We start from the raw sequence: 21,718 nt of genomic DNA, 5'->3' as shown, positions 1-21,718 counted from the left end.
TCTACGGCATGCAGTCACAGTGTGCTGAAATATGCGTCACAATAGTAGGTGAAGAACACAGCAGGTCTTTATGGAAGCTTTGTTCATTGCACAACAATCTTTTGACACCAAGACCAGTCCCACTTAGCAAAGAATGAAGGTCGGATCCTCCTACAACGACCAATTAAGAGGGATAGATTTCCTAAATAAACAGAAATATTCGAAGGAAAATAACATTCAATATGCAGAAGGGATGCCTTTGTAGGGATTGCTGAATGCTGGAACATTGCCAGGACGTGAAAGCACAATCTACATCACAGCCAAGTATGTGTCATTCAACTTTTTGACAGTTGCAGAAAAAAGAGTATAAACTAGATGATTATTAGGTCTTATCTAATGAAAACGGGTGCTTGCAGTGAGTGTGCTTGGTTGAGAATTTTACCTGGTAGTTTCCAAGCGTATGTGTCTTGAAACCGGCAGCACAATAATCAAAATAGTATTCCCATGTCCGAATAAATTTCTCGTTGAATCCAAGAGCTAGTATTTCACTATGAACACACAAGTCATCTTAGCTAGATCCAGTTGTGTACCTTTGCTAATAGATGCATGTATATAGAGAGTTTTACATGATTATTTTCTCACCTTTGTCTCTCCAAGAAATTTTTTCTCCAATATCTCAGTGTTTGGTAGTAATGAATTCCGATATTTTCCAAGTGCTCCACACTGTAGTAGTGAATGAAATTCACATGGTTCATAAATGAAAAACGGTATAGCAATATTAACGACTAACTCTAAATTTTAGTCTCATGATAACAGATCATACCAGAGCCTGGAAGAACCAACCATGGCTGATGTTACTCTACTCAATGAAGGTAGACAACCACCAGGGAAAATGTACTCCTTTATGAAGTCTGAACTGCGTCTGTACTCGTCATAGCGTTCATCCGGTATTGATATGAACTAAAGAAACTCAACTATTAGCAATTGACATGCATGACAAAGAACTATAATTGACAAATTCTAGTATTTTTGATGTTACCTGCAGAACAAGAAGCCCATTTGCTGCTAGCACAGATTCACAGGAAGCAAAGAAATCATTCATAAATTCGTGGCCAACACTCTCTAGCATCTCGCTGAAAAGTTCAACAATCGGATCAATGTATGTTTGCCAAAATTTTCATGAATTTGATTTGGTGAGAAAAATACTCACCACGATATGATTCTGTCACATTTGTAGTTAGAAGGCAATTGGCGGTAGTCACATAAAAGAAATCTGATCCGGTCCTGTTATCAATTCAATTGAAATTAATATATGAATTGATTTTGTTAAGTTAATCTCATATAGTCTGTTAAGCTTGATACCTGAAGGCCAGCATCTTTCACTTTCTGTTGTGCAAACTTAAGTTGTTCCTCAGATAGAGTGATGCCAGTGTATCTGCAACCCGTTTGTTTGACAACTTCGATAGCCAAGCTTCCCCAACCACATCCAATCTCTAGAACTTCATGGTTCTTACTAATTTTAGCCTAGCTCAATTGAATGAAAGAAAGAATAAAAATTAGAAAATCAATTTGAAATAGCACAACAAAACAGATATTTGAAACCTTGTCATAATTCTTCAAGTCACTCACCTTTTCAATGAGAATAGATATTTTCCTCAGCTGTGCAATCTTCAGCTCCTCATCTTCTGTCTTTATTACTCAACATAGAAAGAAGAATATTAGCTAAACTATAATGTACTTCCCTTTAACCACTCTTTAACTGTAATCGTATTGGAGGATAGAGACTGTAACCTTAAATACAGCACTAGAATACGTCATTGTTTCGTCCAAGAACAGCGAAAATAGTTCATTACTCTAGAATGAACAGACAAAAACGAATGTCAGGTTCTGCGTGCTTGATAGTATGTTGGATTCAGTACAAAAAACCATGAATAACTTCAAACCAAGTCTTTTTATATATTGAACTCATTGTTTCCAGACAAGTTGTATACCAGGTCATAATGACGAGAGATGTTCCTCCGAGCCTGTGTTAGAGTATTTTGCCTCGAAACATGCTGAAAGAAATATTTTGCTGAGGCTATACTAGCTGTGAACAACATTGGAGTCCACCATCCCCTACAGCAACAACAATGGTAAGTCCTAATGCAATGAGATTTCAATGACTACAGTTCAAATTTAAGCTAGCAACCAATTCACATCACACCTTTTCTTAATCAATTTTGAGTCAGAAGAATCATTATCTCTGTTGCCAATGAGAATCTGGAAAATAAATTAGAAAATTCTATCAACATCTTGAGGGAGTAAAGGAATAAACAATGGTTTTGCACTGGAAAGTGAGATTTTATTACCATGAAAAGATTTAGAAGGCCTCTGTCTTTGTCAACAAAAGAGAAATCTCCGTTGATATATGCATCTGCAAGGCCTAGATCAGCCTGTGTCATTACCTGACAAATAATTTATCTGCTTATCAGTGAAAGTGAGGAGTTCATATATATATATATATATATATTTTTTTTTTTTTTCACAATGATATGATCCTACACTTCCATATACTCTGCTTGTTCTTGAGTACAAACATTTCCTTTCTTTTCACTCGAATAATATCTAGAAACTAATCAATTGAAATTTTTTAAATTCATACTAAGAACGCATACCTTCCAGTAAAACTGAGGATTATGAACTTTAAGAACACATTTTAAAGAACACCCTTTTCTTGTTCCTTCAAAGGTGAACATTGTGCCCCCTTCCTCTAATAATCTACAAGAAGACGAGGCATAATATTTTAGTTATATGATTAAGGACAAAGCTTGGTCCACATGATTGAAGGATTAAACTGGGGATGCAGAGTAATTAAGAATAGAGTTTAAAAGACTGACAATACGATATATGATACAGAAGAACACGTAGAACAAGATAGTTGGAGCATGCAATGTTGAAAACTAACTATAAGCTTACCATTATATGATTCAACTTGAGCTTTACAAAAACACTGGTAGTGAAAATGCAGAGTAGTGTGCTGTTCTAGGAAGCAATTAAATAGGAGAATCGTATGAACCAGATGCTTGTTTAATTAAGAACGTAAGTATTACTCACATTAAACATCCACTAGAGATATAATGTCTTATAAATCTAGTTACAAAAAGGCGTGCCCCACTTTCTGTCAATGATGGAACCATGTGTTTCGGGTTGCTCAAGAGGGCACAACTGTTTCCAAGAATACCATGAGCTAGAGTCATTCCAGCCTGCAATATAGTACACCTCACTATCAATCTGAACTCCTAAATTTGAAGCAGCTATACAACAATGAACCACTACTGAATTGCTGCATACCTTTAATCCATCCTCATGGAAGCCATAACCTGGAAAAAGAGAAAATAATTGTAGAGTCAGTAATGGAAGCTAATCCAAATTTTAAGAACACTTGAAGTATCTGTTCTAAGAAATGAAGATTAAGGTAGTCTTGAACCTCACCCTGGTATGCTCCACAAAACCAGATTCCTCTCTTTCCTTGAATATGAGGAAGCTCAAGTGTAGCCTTTGATGCAGCAACAGATGGGATTGGATGGCTTGTTGACCACTTAAGCAAGGTATGTTTTGGTGTATGATCTGGATTGAGAGTCACAAGAAATGGTAGACTTGTTTCACCAAGGTTCTGCACATTAAAAATGAAAAAATTATAAGGAGAATTGTCTTGTTTGCCAAGTCGCATTATGTACGTTGAACCCTAGTATGAAGGTTATTTTCTCAGAAGTTGTGCACATCATGTACCTGAAGCACATTGAGCCAGTATGTCAAACATACTTTGTTGTCAGTACTACCGAGAAAATTCCATGCACTCCATGCTGCCGGATTCTGGGGCATTAAATCTTTATCACGATGGAGGAAAATATCACTGCCAACAGAGAGTTGAACAAATGATTCTGGATTGACTGAATTAGCAGTAGGGGAGACCAGAGGCCAGATCAACTTGAGCATAACCATTTTTCCCAAATCAAATAGGAAAGTTTACCTGTATACATATTGGAAGGCACCAAGTACTCTCAGTTCATCTGATGTTGCCTGATCTCCTAATATTCTCACGGCATCAGGGGCATGGACAGCCATTATGCATCCATTGTATATTTCCTCAAAATCATCTCCAGAGACTACTGTGGAACCTGGTATAGTTCATATAAACTTTATTAGTACAATTAGATTGTAATTCTGTTACTCTCATACAAATGAGTCATCAGTAAATTGCTTATTACTTGTTCATTTAGAGCAAGAAAAAAGGAACAATGAAGTCTTATCTAACAATTTCAAATACTCACCCTCATCGGTTGTGGAAACTTTATGCACCTCACAACCTGTTCTTATCCGACACCCTTTACTCTCCAGCACTTCTCTAACCTACAATTGTAACAATTACTTTAGATTAGGACCTTATAAACTGTGTTATTAGGAGTTACTCCACAAGAGGCGTAATGCATATTAGCAATACTGGTTGTTACTAAAAATAACAATTAGTACCTTCTTCACATAACAATGTGAACGCCATCTGACAGTTAACCATTGTGGGCGGCCAAATAGCTGTAGAAGAAACCAGGCGAAGGTCAAGAATATGAATACTTGTTTTCACAATGATATTAAAAATCATATAATACGTATACTTCATTTCAAATGTGTGTGTAGGTTTTTGGTTCAGCTTGAAGGAGAACAAACAGTAATGTACCTGAAGTAGATGATGATTGCGACAAAATGAAAGAACGGAGAAGGCTGAGAAGCTCATAACCCCTTCTGCAGGGCATGACCAGATTGAACCACATATTGGAACCTGTAGGATAATGACAGTATTAGACTTATTACTATTGCCACCAAGTAACCAAGTAAACTGTATATGACTCAAAAAAGCTCCTATTCAGATAACTCACAAGATAAGCCTTCTGAAATAATTCGGAGTAGTGACGGGACTCGATAAATTTCCCCAAGGTTTCATTTCGATCAATGTCCGGATTGTTCTCATGCACCTCAAGATAACTGCAGCAAAAAACCACACACATGCATCATTCATAGATGCACTGCAACAAACTATTTTACACATGCATTTTTGTTCGAAACCATTCGGATTACTTGATTAATTACCATTACCTGATGGCATCATGCTTAAACTTGGTGATTTCTCGAAGCATTTGCCAAAAGTATGGATTTAACACGTTGCTCTTTTGCGCAAACAAGCTCGACAGACCATTTCGACTACCCCATTCACAGCCTTTTCCTTTGTCTAAGCTTGCCGAGAAGGACATGTCAGATATCTCCATCTCAACTCCAAGACTCTCAAAGAACTCCATCATGTTGGGATATGTTACCTGCAGTCCAAGTTTCATTGCTTAATTGGGTTATGAAGACCAAGAAAAAATGAAAAAAAAAGAGTCATGTCATCATCAAAATGGAAATTAATGGATACTAGAAACTACCTATTCAAATTAGCTCGGTGCCACTTTGACGACTCTAGTAACTCTACGGTAGATTTGTTTCAAGGAACTAAATGGTATTATATATGTTAATTTGCCAAAAAATGGTATTATGTTAAATAAGAGGCCCTAATTAAGTGGTATGGCTGTGTATATGGTGTCAAAGTACAAAAGTAAAAGCACACAATTTCAGCATCCTTAACCAGTGTTAGTAATTGTTTTTCGTGTCTCAAGAGAAGGCCGGTCAAGTATTAATAATAGAGTGACTCAGACCTATCCGGGTTGCCAAACGATCCCTTACAGGGAAAAAGTAATTTTGTGGTACTATACTGGTCCTAACGTCATCCAATATAGTTGCAAATAGGGTCATCATGGGCCTGGCTAGGGCTGACCCTACCCTAAATTTTAGGATTTAGGGTCGGGCCTAGTCGAAGTCAACAAAATTTAGGGCCAGGTAGGGTCGGGCCAGGGCTTAAATATGCTAATCCTTACCCACCCAAAAAGCCCTATTCGCTAGGGCCGGCCTTCCGAATAGGGCTGAAATGGGTCTTATTTTGTATAACCAAAAAAAAAAAAACATTATTTTTTTTCCTCAAAATGTGGCTCAATGATTATGAGAAATTTTAAATACACACCCCTAATCACTTCATACACATCCCTATTATTTTATATTTTAAATTATATTTTGTAGGTAGGTTAAATGACCAAAACAGATATCTATGCATTAGAAGAAGAAAAAATAGTCATATTTTCCTTATATTATTCTATTTATGTATAAATAGTTAGATAAACTCAACAAATTTCTATACATGGCCTCCCAATTTAATACAAGAATAAAGTTAGATACTATCTAGTTTAATTTTTCCTTAAAATAAAAATGAGGTTAGAAACCATAATATTTAGAATTTCAAAATCAATGGCATTAAATATTTTTAAAATATATCACTTTACTCCCATTTTTTAGTTAATTTCCTGTTTTGTTCTAAGAGTTATGACTAATCAATTTATTTTCTAATATAAAACATCACAGGTGAAAAAACTTTGTAATTGTTAATTTATTTGGCCCCTCTAATGACAACTTTTTAGTTCCGCCACTATGGAGAAACTACTGGTATAGTTTTGGTTTAATGTTCAACTCATAATTTTATACTTGATTAACATGGTGTTTGGTGGATGAGAGCTCAAATAACACAAAACCTATTTATATGTATCTATTTAACGGGAACAATAATAAATCTTTATGGATTTCTCAATAACTAACACAAGTAATCAATATGGTCATTTACAAAACGTCAATATACTAGAATCTACTAATCATATTAAATAGTAACCTTAATATAGTCAAAAAGTTGGATATTTCATGATTTTTGAGATTAAGGGTATTTTAGGTACTTTGGGTTGTGTATTTAGTAAAATATTTGAATGAGAAATTAAATTGGTGGTGTATTAAGTATGGAGTGTGTATTAAGTAATTAGGGGTGTGTATTTAAAACTTCTCAATAATTATATAGGTAATACAAGACTCATTGTTTTTTGTTGATCATATTTAATACACACACATATAGAAATTAACTTATAACATTTATTAATTTAGTTAAGGTGGTTATATTCAATTAACTATCTTTCTAAATCTATCAATATTGATTGTTAAGGAAAATAATAGTTAAAAAAAACAAAGCCTATGTAATAGAAAATAATATATAAATTTTAGCGTTGGGCCGGCTAGGGCTTTTAGGGCCGGGTCGGGCTTGGCCCTTACGGGCTCAATTGGGCTGGGCCATAGGGTAGGGCTGGGCTTTATTTGCATGACCCTTACCATACCCTATTTGAGAAAGGGTAGGGCCGGCCCGCCCTAATATAAGGGCCGGGTCGGGCGGGTTTAGGGCGGGCTTAGGGTCGAAGGGCTAAATGATGAGGCCTAGTTGCAGAGAAGCAAACAGGTAAGAGAGGGAAGAGATGAGAAAGAAGAAAAACTAAAGACTAGAAGGAGATAATTTTGGTTAGTGTTTTATGTTGAACAAATGCCGTTTGCCTTGATGTTGGTGTTATTAGTGGGATTAAATGACTTTTGCCGAGGTGTCATAATGTTGGCCTTTGATGTGAAAATATGAAATTCAGACTCATGTGACAAGCAATGGTCCTGAAAGAATTACTAATGAAATACCACATCTAGAAGCCCATTTACTCCGCAATTTAGACAAAAATGGAATTGTGAGGTTGGGATCCTGGGTAAAGACGGGTGATATTTTAGTAGATAAATTAACCCACACATGGCGAAAGAGTCGTTATAAGCTTCAGAAGATAGATTATTATGAGCCATACTTGGCATTCAGGTATCCACTTCAAAGGAAATTTGTCTAAAATTACCGATAGGTGGTAGAGGTCGAGTTATTGATGTAAGATGAATCCAGAAAAAGGGAGGTTCTAGTTATAATCTAGAAACGATTCGTGTATATATTTCACAAAAACGTGAAGTCAAAGCAGGTGATAAAGTAGATGGAAGACATGGAAATAAGGGTATCGTTTCAATAATTTTACCTAAACAAGATATGCCTTATTTGCTTACGATTATAATATACAATAAATATACAATAAGATTCTAACTTAATTACCAGATTATATTCCTAACTTTAGGTACAAAATTCTATTTCAAATTCTAAATCTAACTAAATATCTAGAAATAAGAAACCATGTACTAAAATATTTTATTTAGAATTTATATAGTTTTATTTTAATTTTATTTTTATATAGTAAAATATCAAAAAACAATATTGAAAAATAGTAAATGAAATATTAACAGAGCGAGTCAGAACTATCAATTGCCAAATAAAGACCGGCCCAAGTAATAATAATAGAGTGACTCAAAACTCCGGCCCAAGTAATAATAATAGAGTGACTCAAAACTCTATCCCGGTTGTCAAACTACCCCTTATAGAATTAATAATAGAGTGACTCAAAACTCTATCCCAGTTGCCAAACTACCCATTGTAGTCTTGTAGTGGGTTTAAATGACTTTTGCCGAGGTGTCATAATGTTGGCCTTTGAATTTTCTATGGACGGTTGTGATTGTCTCAACCAAGAATGAATTGATGCCAAAGAGAGGATCTAGATCCCTCAGAACTATCCCGATTATCAAATGAAGGCCGGTCGAGTATTAATAATAGAGTGAGTTAGAACTATCAATTGCCAAATAAAGACCGGCCCAAGTAATAATAATAGAGTGACTCAAAACTCTATCCCGGTTGCCAAACTACCCCTTGTAGTGGGTTTAAATGACTTTTGTTGAGGTGTCATAATGTTGGCCTTTGAATTTTGTGTGGACGGTTGTGATTGACTCAACCAAGAATGAATTGATGCCAAAGAGAGCATCTAGATCTCTCAGAACTATCCTGATTATCAAATGAAGGCCCGTCGAGTATGAATAACAGAGTGAGTCAGAACTATCAATTGCCAAATAAAGATCGGCCTAAGTATTAATAATAGAGTGACGAAGTGGTGTTAGCTCAGTGGTTAATGCGCCTACCACTTAAGATCATAGTCCTAGGTTCAAGTCACCATAGAGGTAGGAGTGAAATCCTTTGATCCTCTTTAAAAAAGAAAATAATAATAATAATAGAGTGTGACTCAAAACTCTATCCCAGTTGCCAAACTACCCCTTATAGAACCACTACAGGTGGTCGAATTGATAAGAGCTTCTAGATATGAAACCCCCACACTCATGTTTGAATTCCGCCGACGCTGATTGAAGTTTAAATCCCAATCTATTTTTAGTGGCTAGAGGGAGGAAGTGTTTTGACATGACCTCCCGTACTTAAAAAGTATTTAAAGATACTGTGTGATCTTGATTAAATAAAATAAAAAAAAAGGATCTCTTATAAGGAAAAAGTAATTTTGTTGTACTATGCTGGTCCTAGCGTTATCAGCTGCAAAAAAATATCTAAGGAGTTTCAAATCGGCCTATAGCAGAAGAGCGGGGAATCTCATAATATCACACTTTCTGAAAGTCTTCTATGTCCCGTGACAGCTGACGTATGTTTTAAATCTAAAGAGCAAAAGGGCCATGCTCCAGCAACGCATTTCACATGCTTGTTTTTATTTTCTTGTTTGATTATGGAAATTGGAGATCGAGTTTGGGACCTCAATCATTTTTCTGAAGAATATTACAATTGAACCAAATAGATTTCAGTCACGTGCTTATACTTATGTTCATCTTCTGTAAATTTAAGAACTCTAAACGGTTAAAAAGGCTCCGATTTGTTATTGAAAATTAGGTAGTCTTAAAGAGCAAAAGGAGTCTCTCTCTCTCTCTCTCTCTCTCTCTCTCTCTCTCTCTCTCTCTCTATATATATATATATATATATATATATATATATATATACACACACACGCACACACGCACGCACGCACGCACAGATCCCTATCAAGAGTGAGGTTAGAGTTTAGGGTCACTTTTCAGTCTCATATCTACATCTCGACCGTTTAGTTTTTAGGTACTAATGTATAGATCATCTCTGTAAAATTTCAGCCAAATTGATTATCTATAAAGTATCTAACTCACTTAAACCAATGGACGAATTGAATCTGTCAAACCTAAACCGTACTAGCTTTAAGGCAGTTATCAATGCCTTAACGACTATCAATTTAGCTGAAATTTTACAGAGATGATTTATACATTAGTACCTAAAAACTGAACGATGAGATGTGGATATGCGACCGAAAAGTGACCCTAAACTCCAACATCGCATTTTAATTTATATTTATATATAAATCTATATATCAGATCCTATCCAGAGCGAGGCCTCGCTCTGAAATTAAAATGGGAGGTTGGAGTTTAGGGTCACTTTTCGGTCGCATATCCACATCTCGAGTTCTCGATCGTTCAGTTTTTAGGTACTAATGTATAAATCATCTCTGTAAAATTTCAGCTAAATTGATAGTCGTTAAGGCATTGATAACTGCCTTAAAGCTAGTACGGTTCAGGTTTGACAGATTCAGTTCGTCCATTGGTTTAAGCGAGTTAGATACCTTATAGATCATCAATTTAGCTGAAATTTTGCAGAGATGATCTATACATTAGTACCTAAAAACTGAAAGGTCGAGAACTCGATATGAGACCGAAAAGTGACCATAAACTCCAACCTTGCACTGCATCGCTCTGGATAGGATATATATATATATATATATATATATATATATATATATATATATAAAAGATTGAGTCATGAAAAGGATGTACAACTAACTCTTTCCTAAGCTATGTTACACGTGACGTACTTAATTATTCATGCACTTCCAACTAATCAGGTTAGTCATAAAAAAAAAATAATAATAATCATGTTACCAACATCCATAAGTAATTTTTTAATTTTTTGGCGAATGTAAGTATTTGATTATGAAAACGAAATCCGACAAGTCTTTCTCTAATGGGTTTATCTAAAAATAAGAATAAAAAGTGAAAGTGGAGGCAGATCTGCCAGGCAACAAAACAAAACAAAGCAATTTTTACCCCTAACTTGCATGGTAGCCCATCCCCTGCTCCAACTATTCATTGTTTTTTTTTCCTTAATTTAAGAGATATTCAAGAAATTAATCTCAGTATACTGATGATCTTGAACTTAATTGGTAAGTGCTCAAACACCAGAACTTGAACCCCAAACTAAGTTGGTTCAGAAGCTTGGGATCACACTAATGAGGTCACTGTTTTTGTGGTTCATCTTCATTAAGAAAACTCTAGGCATATGGAAGAAGTCTTAGAATAGTCAAATAATGCCAACACTAAACAAAAAATTGAAAATGGATAAGCAATAATCAAAACTAGCTGATGAATGTGTGGTACTTACTCGATTGAAGACCATGAAACCAAGGTCCAAATCGACGCCATCAAATGTGACCGTCCTGGCATGACCACCCAAGTAGTCTTCTTTCTCATACAGATCCACTTCAACCCCATCTTTTGCAAGAACATAGGCTGAGACCAAACCACTGATACCAGAACCAATCACTGCCACTCTCATTTTTCAATCTATTTCACTTCAAATCTTCCTGTATATTATATGCATTTCAGTTCACTAAAATCTACAAGCAAACACAACTAGAAAAATATATATATGAAATTTGATTGAAGTTTAAACAATCTATAGCTGAACTATAGGCCTAAATTCACCCACATTAAACTTCTAGTGCTATATATCATTCTCAAGGACTCAAACAACAAACAGAAAGCAAGGGACAAAGAGAAAATGAGCTCTAAGATTTACCAGAATAGTACTTTCAAGTTCTTGAATTGGAGGAACCCAAAATCTCAAAACCTCTCAAAAAATAACTGGCATTCCCCTAAAACCCTATTCCTTTCTCTTTGATAGAAAAAAGGAGAAGATAATGCAGAGGTGTTAGAGAGGGATGAGAAAAGAGCCTGAGATGTCACTCCAACTCTGCAGAAAAGAAAAGTAGATAGATAAGCTATTGGACAAGGGATTTTCCACCACGATGTAGGTAACCTTTATATCTTCAATGTTTAAACACATTTTTCTTAGCAAACATGAAAAAGGACAAGGATGGTCAGTACAGAGTAATTATAACTATAACTAATAAGAGGAGTTCACATAATTGTAATATATGGCTAATTAGTTATGTAATTTTTAGGTCATTATATTATAACATTGAATCAAATCACTGTCCGTCTCTGTGGGGTTGATCAATAATGTATGGATTTGTGAAGATACTTCCAAAACTTCTGTTTTGTGTATGATTTTCAAGATGATGGACAGTGGTAGTTGTCTACTGGCTCTTGTGGTAAGCCATAAAGATTCTAAGTGAATGTGTTAACACTTGACATCCACACGTTTTAGTTGCTGCTAGTTTCATGGAAACTTGGTCAATTAGACACCGTGTAATCTAACCGATGCCTCCCCACATTATGTATATTTCATGTTTACTTCACCTCTTGGGAAGGAAAAAGTGGAATAGGGAAAAGGGGATGTATCTTGACTATCCATTTACATCTAATGAAAAGTACTGGTGGATTTTTTTTTTCTCCCTCTAAATTATGCAGTAATCTCTTAGTCGCAAATTTAGATTTTTTTACTTTTAAAGAAAATATTTTGCGAGGAAAAATAATAAAATTTGACTAAATATAAACAACATATGACCTTCGGCCAGATCACCTAACGATGCTACCACCAGATTGTGGGTTCGCGGCTTGTGACGTCGACGTCTTCTTGACAGTTGATGGCCTTCGTCGATGGAGTGGTCCGGGTGTTGGATCGGCGGCGCAACGGTTGGGGTAGAGGACAAGATCGGTCTGCGTGCCCAGAGAGATTTTGGGTGCCCACCTGTGGATATGGACCTGGGCTTCTTTTTGTTTGGGCTATTCAAGATGGGGCTTTGTTTGGGCTCTGTCTTCGGTTTGGATTCGTATTTGGGATCCAGGAGACTTTTTACTGATTCCTTTTTCTGCTCTACTCTGGATTTGGAATTTTGGCTACCTAGGAAGAAGATTGCTCTCTACTCGACGTATTAATTTGTGTGGAGTGGGTAAGGTCGGTCACACTACCGCCGGTTACCTTGATAGAAGGTTACCCTCTATTCGACGTATATCTCTGCGTGGAAGTATGGTCGGCCATACTATTGGTACTGTTTTACATAGCCTGGATTATGTTCGGTGCTTCATCAAATGCTTAATTGCATCCCTTAATGCCCTTGTTAGGTTTTATCTCCGATGCATTGTTGCATCTAGCATTGTTCTTGTTATTTTATATTTTGATGTAGTTTTTACATGTATAAGTTGTAATTTTTCTTATGATTATTATTAATAAAGTGGTTGACAGTTTCCCTCAAAAAAAAAAGAAAAAAAAAAAGCATATGACCATTTGATCTAGTGACATAAATCTCATATTTAAAAGTAGGATTGATGCATCATTAAAAGTGTCACCATTTACTTTGAATTTGAATTTGCTCACCACATTACCAAAAATAGTGATACCACCACTCCACAAACGCTCACCAAGTGTCCAATAGCCTAATCATGGTTAAGTCTTTAAGATTAATTATTATTAATAATTAATGAAGAAAGAGAATTAAAAGAAGAAAACTCTCTCTTCCTCCCCATCAAACCCAGCAAATAGAGAAACATTGCAAACTCAGTTTTGTATGATTTCCCTTATAAATTTTGCAAAATCTAGGATTGATCGAATACCAAAATGACCCAATTTCAATTTCAATTTCAATTGTTGTCCGTTTCTCCCTACCTTCTTAACTATAAGGCAAACTCATTTTGCATAAATAATCCCACCACGTTTCAAAAAAAAAAAAACCCCACCAAACCCAGATTTGAGATTTGAATGTGGTGAATAATTCATCAAAGTCATTGGTACTCTACCATCAGATAGTGAAATAAACCTAGAGTGAAATTTATTTTGGTGGAATAATTCATCTTTGTCACCACAATCTCCTGTGGCGAAAAGCTTCGACGCTGACGATGTCCAAACAGAAACGTCTCTCAGCCTTGATGCGGGTGCATATCGGGCAACATCAAATGCATTATTTTGTTGTTTTATTATAGATTTGTAATATTTGATATTTCATTGTTTAGATATTTTTAGGGTATCTTTTTACATTTAATTTAGGATTTACATTTAATTAGCTTTCCATTTTAGCCTAAGTCTACTTATTCTCCAAGTATTGTAAACCCTATAAATTACATATATAATTGTTGTTAGATAGCTTAGTTTATGAATAACATCAGTTTATTTGCAGCATGGATTTGCTCTTCTTTAAGAGTTTGCTACTCCTTGTTTCTGGTGTCTGTTGAGTGATTGTTGGAGGCCTGTGTTCGATACCTTTTCCCCATTAATTGGTATCAGAGCTTTGGCAAGAGTTGGTGGATTCCATGTCTCAGATCGAGCGAAGAAGGGGAGGTTTCTGAATGGAGGGTCGTGACATCAACAACAACATGGCTGAAATTAAAAGGATGCTTCAGCAACTTGCAGTACGTATCGATCACATCGAAACTCGACGACGGGGTCATAAGAGTTTCGACGGGGAGAGAAACGTTACCACTTATCATCAACATGTCGATCGCATCGAAACTCGACCACAAGATCGTAAGAGTTCCGACGGGGAGAGAAATGTTACCACCTATAATCAATGTGTCAATCGCATCGAAGTTTCACACCCAAGCAGTGAGAGTATTGAGGAGGAACAATACATTGATCTCTCTCATCGATGTGCTTCTTTGTGTGAACCAGACATATAGGATGAAGGTATGAATACATTTAACGATTTTGGTATATCAAGTTCTTCTTCAGATTCATTGAACTTGGATATGCCGCCACTTCTAGATAATTATGATTCTGAAGATTGCGATGAAAATTGCTTGGAGATTGAAGAGGTTGACCTGCCCATGCAAATGATTCATCTCCCAGTGCAACAAAATATCGTTAAAGCCATGCCAGTCCATCTTGTGGAAACATCATCAGCAATTGTAAGTCATGAAATTAATTCATGCATGGGTGATATCTTTGAATTGGATGATCATGTGGGTAATTCAGATCCAAAGGCCAAACTAGATGTGGATGTCGACATTGTTTTAGGATCTCAAGAAATAGAACATAGTATGTGTGGGTCAATACGTGAGCATCCTAATAGAATTGTTGGTGTTGATCTTAAGAAGTCATTTGTCTCCAACAAGCTGGTGAAGAGTGTTGAATCTAAAAGCAAAGATGCATCCCTCAAATTTCATGATCCATTACAAGAAGATGCAACTCATCAATTTATTGATTTCATTGGGGTTAGTATTTTCTACTTACGGATTCCGAAGATATTAATTGATATTGTCAATCATATCAAGAAAGGTGAGACAAATTTTGGGTTGACAAAATTTATTATTATGAGCAGATTTCTCAAGTCAAGATTAGGAAGGTAATCAAAGTATTTATTTATTTGGAATGGAAGGAATCAATTGCAAGCTAATCTGTCAAAAGAAGATTTGAAGCAATGGAAGATTTTGTTGAATTTTCTTCAATCAACGGCTCAAATTCGAGGACGAATTCTTTCCAATCAGGGAAGTCTGATGCGGGTGCATATGGGGCAACATCAAATGCATTATTTTGTTGTTTTATTATAGATTTGTAATATTTGATATTTCATTGTTTAGATATTTTTAGGGTATCTTTTTACATTTAAATTAGGATTTAAATTTAATTAGCTTTCCATTTTAGCCTAAGTCTACTTATTCTCCAAGTATTGTAAACCCTATAAATTACATATATAATTGTTGTTAGATAGCTTAGTTTATGAATAATATCAGTTTATTTGCGGCATGGATTTGCCCTTCTTTAAGAGTTTGCTACTCCTTATTTCTGGTGTCTGTTGAGTGACTGTTGGAGGCCTGTGTTCGATACCTTTTCCCCATTAAGCCTCACCAAAGCAAAAAAATCGTCCTCTTCATTGTCTCAGGAGCCAGATAAGTAGTTGGGGACCTGGGGTCGTGTGGCTGTGGTGGTGGTGATGGTGGGTGAGAGAGATAGTGATGGCAATTTAGAAGAAACGGGGAGAGAATTGCAGAAGGAGTGAAGCCCTGAAAGAGGCTTTTATGTTTTATTAAAAAAGTAATAAAATATATAATTAATGAGATTTTTTTATTATAGTTAACCATGGTTAAAATCTATACGACGTGACAAATTTTCATAAGATGGTGATATCACCACATTTTAGTGATGTGGTGAGCAAATTTGAATCCATTTACTTTCTTAGATTGATCTGATTGATGACCTTGGGCTTTGGAACTTAACTTCTCAAAAAGATTTATGAATTGTATGCATATTATGCTTTTGGAAATGTTTTCAAATTGCCATAACTTGCTTTTGGAAATCTTTTTTTTTTTTTTGAAGAGGGAAAAAAAATCTTAATTACATGCAAATGAAGCAAAAGTTATGTCAAATTTCAAATGTTATCAATCAGCAGGTAATTTCTGAACCTAGTTTATTCAAGAATCAAAGTGATTTTTTTTAAAACACTTTATGACTCTACAGCTGGTTTCTTTTGAGTTTTAAGAAAGTACAAGTTTGAAGTTAAGCATATATGGCTCCATAAACAAGAAAAAATTGAAGACATGGTATAGTACTGCAGCTTATGTAGCACTCCGGCTATACTGTAAAGCTTCTCCAGATGATTTTCAATGGCCTTCTTCAGCTGAAGGGAGGCATGTATTACTTGCCTATGAAGATACAAAGTAAACAAACACCAATCAATTTGGTGAAAATAGTAATATTAATCTTAAATTCCTAATAAAAGATAATTTGTCATCACCGGTCATGAAAAGAAAAATGAGAGAGATTACCAACAATTGATTATGATCTTCTAAGCATGTCCTTTAGTTTCTGCCTGATCAAAGCCACCCTCACATAAAGCCAGTCATGTAGAAGATTCAAGAAATTATAGTATGAGTATCTCCATGACCTGATGAAAATCAAGCTCCCACAAACTCCCCAAAATCCAACCACAAATCCAAGTCCCATGCTGATGTACAATCCATGTCTTATAACCTCATCCTCATGTTGTGCGGAAGCGGCAAATGAGTCCCACACACACAGATCCAATAATGCCGATACTCCCCCCACTTTAGCCACCCGGTGCAGAACGGGTATGGGGTTATAATACAAAAGGCCTCGGCATTAGTGTGTGTGGTACCATTCCTTATAAACCAAGGATGACTCTTCACTTTTCTGATGTGGGATTCCAAATGGCTCTAATCTAAGCCACACTTTTCCAACATGCTTTGTGGAGTTGTCAATAAATCCCTGAAGGATACCCTCATTATCTGTGGAGTTGTCAATAAATTTTGGAAGGATGAGGAGGGGGTCACCAAGGTAGGACTGCTTCTCAAATGTTGCCAATTGCCCACTGGAAGGAATTACCCCAGTGATGAGAGGATTGTATGACATGTTGAACTTACTTAGCTTAGTCAATCGGTTTAAGCTACGAGGGAAGGTACCAGAAAAGTTGTTGCAGGATAAATCCAAATTCTGCATGCACTTGATGTTTCTGATTTCCATTGGGATTTGGCCTGAAAAACTGTTCTTAGTGAGGTTAAACACTATAAGTGGCATTTGTCCAATCTCTTCAGGGAGTTGTCCCTGTAATTTATTAAAAGCCAAGTGCAACATACTAAAATTGTGCATCTTACCAATCTTTGGAGGGACTTGACCTGAAATTTGATTCCCACTCAGTTGAATGTAACCGGAGATTTGTAATGTCCTTATTGCAGAACCAGAAACACATATGGGAAAAAGGCCATTTCCCTTGAGGAGCTGATCCCATATGTTTTGACAACTCTTCCCAGTGAGGATTCTATACACAAAACTGAATGGAGGGTAGTCTGTTGGAATCCAGCTCTTCATTACTAAGCACTCCCTGGATCCAGCTATGATTTGATCCTTGTCCCGACTGTCATTGGACCAACATCTGACCCTATATTCTTCAATTCAGTTGGGATTGTCCCACTAAGCTTGTTGTTTGAAAGGTTCCGCCACAACAAGCTAGTACAATTCCCCAACTCCTTGGAAATTGGACTAGTTAGCAAATTATTTGCAAGCATAAAAAACATAAGAGGTTTCAAGTTTCCTATGGTGGCGGGGACTGACCCAGATAGACTGTTGCAGGAAAGGTCTAGTGCTTGAAGGTGTGACAAATTTCCATACTCTGGTGGTATTGTTCTATTGAAGTGATTATAAGCAAGGAACAAATACTTCAAGCTTGGCATTTGAGCAACTTCAACTAGTAAAGAACTGTTGACATGAGCTGTATCAATTAACTTTATTATGATTTATCTTATGTATCAATTAGATTTATTTTGTGTATCAATTAGCATTAGTGCTATAGTTGACTTAGATTACTTTCCTTTGTGTACATGGATGTAACACTATATAAACCTCCTTGAGAGATGAATAGAGATATCACATTATTCCCATATTGCTATTTAACAAGAACTTGTAAAATTGTTGTAGCTGAGGTCTAATAGAGAAACATTTGGTAGCTTAAGGATTCCAGATGAATATACACCGCCAGTGTATGAATTTGAGTGCAGCACAAGAAACTTCACCTGCATGAATCTTCCAAATATATCTTGTATATCCCCTCCAAAATAGCTGCTCAAATCCAGAAGGGATTCCAGGATCACTCTAGAAAAACTATTATTTCCCAAGAACAATGATTTGAGACTCGAAATGTTTCCAATCTCAGATGGAATTGGCCCTGTAAATTTGTTTCCCCAGAGATTCAATGTAACCAAATTCTGGCAATTTGAAATCCCTTTTGCAAGTTAACCAGATATGAATAATTCCAAATTCACCAAGCTACAACTACCATTGAAAATAGAAGGCAAAATAGCCCCACTAAGATAATTTTTTTTGATCAAGAATAAAATGGATATAATGAGTTTTGGCAACATCTCATACACAAAAATGGCCACTGGACTTCACACTGAAACTCCAAATTGACTGACTGAAGGAGTCAAAAAAGGCCCTGACTCAATTACAGACTTAAAACTTGCACAACAATTAAAAGGCAAAGACAATATGTGCAGGATCAGTGAATCCTTGACACACAACTTTGTCAACACTAACTCGCCACCCAGAGTCCTCCTAACCTGCCTTTGACAGACCAAGTCTACACTCGTTGTGACTTCGAACTCGACCAAATTGAAATGCTGGACCGTCAGACCTGAGACTAAGTTAAACCCAATACCATTGCCACCCTAATGTCAACACTGTCAATCCACAAATGCTCCAAATCGCCATCACCTCCGACCCGCAATCAGACAAGAACAACCCACTAGAAGGCCAAGGATGATTGTCTATGCCAGTATGCCACCGCCAGACATTTTCGCCACTGCTGCTGATCACTACTAGCAAAATAGGCATCTCACATAGATTTAATTCACACAGATTTTAGAAAGCCACGGATATCAGTGTGAATTGACAATACATACAAAAAACCGTGTGAGATAGGTATAATTGGGCCCACAAGAGTTTATGGAATAACAATAACTATAAAAGTCCGTGTGAAACAATATTAGATACAGCAGTGGTGTTCACCTGGTCAGTTGCTGACAAAAGAATTTATGCTCAACAACCCTTAGATTTACATCCAAGGGTGGAAATTGGTGGAAAACAAAACACATCAACTTAATAATAATTCTCTCTGCCTTTGGATGTAAATCCATGGGTGGTTGAGCATTATTTTCTTGGTTAATAACTGACCAGGTGAACATTTTCGTTAGATACAGACTTCCGTGTGAAATTTATCATTTACTCACACAGTTATCCGTGTGAAACTTAATTCACACATATTTATGTATGTATTAAATATTAGTTTATTAAATTTTTTTTTGTCCTATATGAATTGTAGAGGGACGGTCTTCCGTGGCTAAAATATTTTGACACAGATATCTGTGTGAAATGAGCATTACACAGATATCTGTGAGAAAAGAAGATACGGACATCTGTGTGAGAAAAAGACACACATACGGAATTCTGTGTAAATCTTCAAATATGTATCTCACACGGATATCAGTAAGAATTTTAAATGTATCTCACACGGATATCAGTAAGAATTTTAAAGGTCATGACCCAACTCCAGAACAGGAACAACTTCTAGACCGCCGAAGAGAAGATTGTCTATGCCAAAAATTGCATTGCACCCGACCCAACAGCTAATACTTAAAACAAAACCTTGATACTGACTTATTGATGCAAAACAAAACAAAAGAAACCAAACCCTAAAAACTAGTAATAACTTACCACCAACAAGGGCCTAACAAACATGAAACCCGGCCCAACCCCCTTTCGTCCCAGCAAGGGACATCCCTGCTGCGGGCTGCCACACTCCCTTTCGTCCCAACACCGTCGAAGGATCGCCAACGTCTGCATCAAGCAGCCACCGCTGGAAGCAAACCACTGCCGCCTGCATCGGACTCCCACCCACGTTGGATCACTGGTTGTAGTAATTCCCACTGAGATATTTTTGGACACTGAAAACTCCCTAAGCCTTGTAAACCTGACCCACAAATCACGGTCTCGCCGATATCGTCACGGTCATTTCACTTATTCTATTCCATGTTGTTGTTAGAAAATGTTTAGTTTATTAAATTATTGATTTTGGGTCTACAATAATCTCTAATATAAGTGATTGAAAATAATTGTACTAATGTAAATTTGCTAGGAACATGACTAGGGTTTAGCAACATATGTTGATCGGTTAGCTTAAATTATCGAAGATCGGATTTGACTCACACACACAGAATTGATATAATTACATTTTTCTAAAAGTTAAAATATTGTTGGACTTGAATGGAGTTTGAGGCAAAACTATTTTGTTGGACCTTTTTTTATGCAAAACTAAATAAAACATATATCTGTTCAAGGAAAACCTAATTTGTGTTTAGCCCAAACTCTAGGTTACTTGACCTAGTGGTAATAGGATTTTAATTAGAAGGATCTAGAATCCTAATCAATGTAGAATTACTTTCCTTGTATGATTGAGATTCTATGTATTGTAATCCTCTATATAAAGAGGCCCTTATTATCAATGAGATGACACAGCAAATTCCTCTCAAATTCAGTTTCTCTAGAACACGTTATCAGCACGAGTCTCTAACCCTGAAACCCTAATTTCGTAGCTCTCAAAATCCTACAACCACCGCCCCACACAACGAAGCCCTATTCCCAAGGAGCCCAGAACCGGCTGCGGAACCACCGGAACTGGCCGGAAAACCCCTGAACCGGCCGTCGGAAAAATCGGACCGGCCCCTGCCTTGTGCCTGCCCCTGCGAGCCTTGCCGAGCACTGCCGAGAACTGCCGAGTCCTGCTGAGTCCTGCCGAAGCCTTATGCCTGCCCCTGCGAGCCCTGCCGAGTCCTGCCGAAGCCTTGTGCCTGCATCTGCCGAGACCTGCAGAGACGAGTGCCTGCTCCTGCCGAGACGAGTGCCTGCCCCTACCGACAGCTCCGCACACACCTTCCGACAGGCCCTGTACACCCTTCGCACAGCCCCTGCAGCAGCCCTGCACAAGCCCTGCAGCAGCCCCGGACGCCTCCGCAACTGCCCTGCACCAACCTGCCTAACTCCGGCCACCACCACCACCGACCACCAGTTTCCTGCCACTTTCCCGGCGACCTCCGGTGACCTTTTTCTGGCCATCTACAGTAGCTTTTTCCGGTCAAGATTTCCGGCTATTTTTCAAGGTAAACTTTTCTAAAAGTTCCTGTTTTTGAAGTTTTTCAATTTCTTCTT

General features: G+C 36.9%; 2 protein-coding genes and 1 pseudogene across 2 annotated transcripts; 1 reads left to right on the top strand and 2 right to left on the bottom strand.

The window, feature by feature from the left end:
- Window positions 1–45: 45 nt before the first annotated feature.
- On the bottom strand, window positions 46–11,921 carry LOC112195822. The gene is made up of 25 exons (XM_024336033.2): window positions 11,687–11,921; window positions 11,270–11,471; window positions 5,107–5,324; window positions 4,890–4,995; window positions 4,691–4,792; window positions 4,489–4,548; window positions 4,290–4,368; window positions 3,989–4,136; window positions 3,748–3,871; window positions 3,451–3,631; window positions 3,310–3,338; window positions 3,073–3,221; window positions 2,634–2,736; window positions 2,328–2,423; window positions 2,183–2,238; window positions 1,971–2,094; window positions 1,771–1,833; window positions 1,609–1,668; window positions 1,342–1,503; window positions 1,190–1,263; window positions 1,019–1,112; window positions 803–939; window positions 622–702; window positions 422–527; window positions 46–288 (listed from the first exon to the last, which is right to left on the bottom strand). The coding sequence occupies exons 2-25, from the start codon at window positions 11,441–11,443 to the stop codon at window positions 217–219; spliced, it is 2,598 nt and encodes an 865-aa protein (XP_024191801.1). The 5' UTR covers window positions 11,444–11,471; window positions 11,687–11,921; the 3' UTR covers window positions 46–216.
- Window positions 11,922–13,527: 1,606 nt separating this feature from the next.
- Window positions 13,528–15,683, top strand: LOC121052429. Its single transcript, XM_040517406.1, has 2 exons — window positions 13,528–15,216; window positions 15,324–15,683. Exons 1-2 carry the CDS (start codon window positions 14,692–14,694, stop codon window positions 15,396–15,398), a joined length of 600 nt encoding a protein of 199 aa, XP_040373340.1. The 5' UTR covers window positions 13,528–14,691; the 3' UTR covers window positions 15,399–15,683.
- Window positions 15,684–17,101: 1,418 nt separating this feature from the next.
- LOC112198784 lies at window positions 17,102–21,625 on the bottom strand (annotated as a pseudogene).
- Between the last annotated feature and the right edge of the window lie 93 nt (window positions 21,626–21,718).

Source organism: Rosa chinensis, chromosome 4, assembly GCF_002994745.2.
Source record: "Rosa chinensis cultivar Old Blush chromosome 4, RchiOBHm-V2, whole genome shotgun sequence".
NCBI lineage: Eukaryota > Viridiplantae > Streptophyta > Magnoliopsida > Rosales > Rosaceae > Rosa > Rosa chinensis.
The sequence above is the reverse complement of the archived record's forward strand: the minus strand, read 5'-3'. Positions and strand labels throughout refer to the sequence as shown.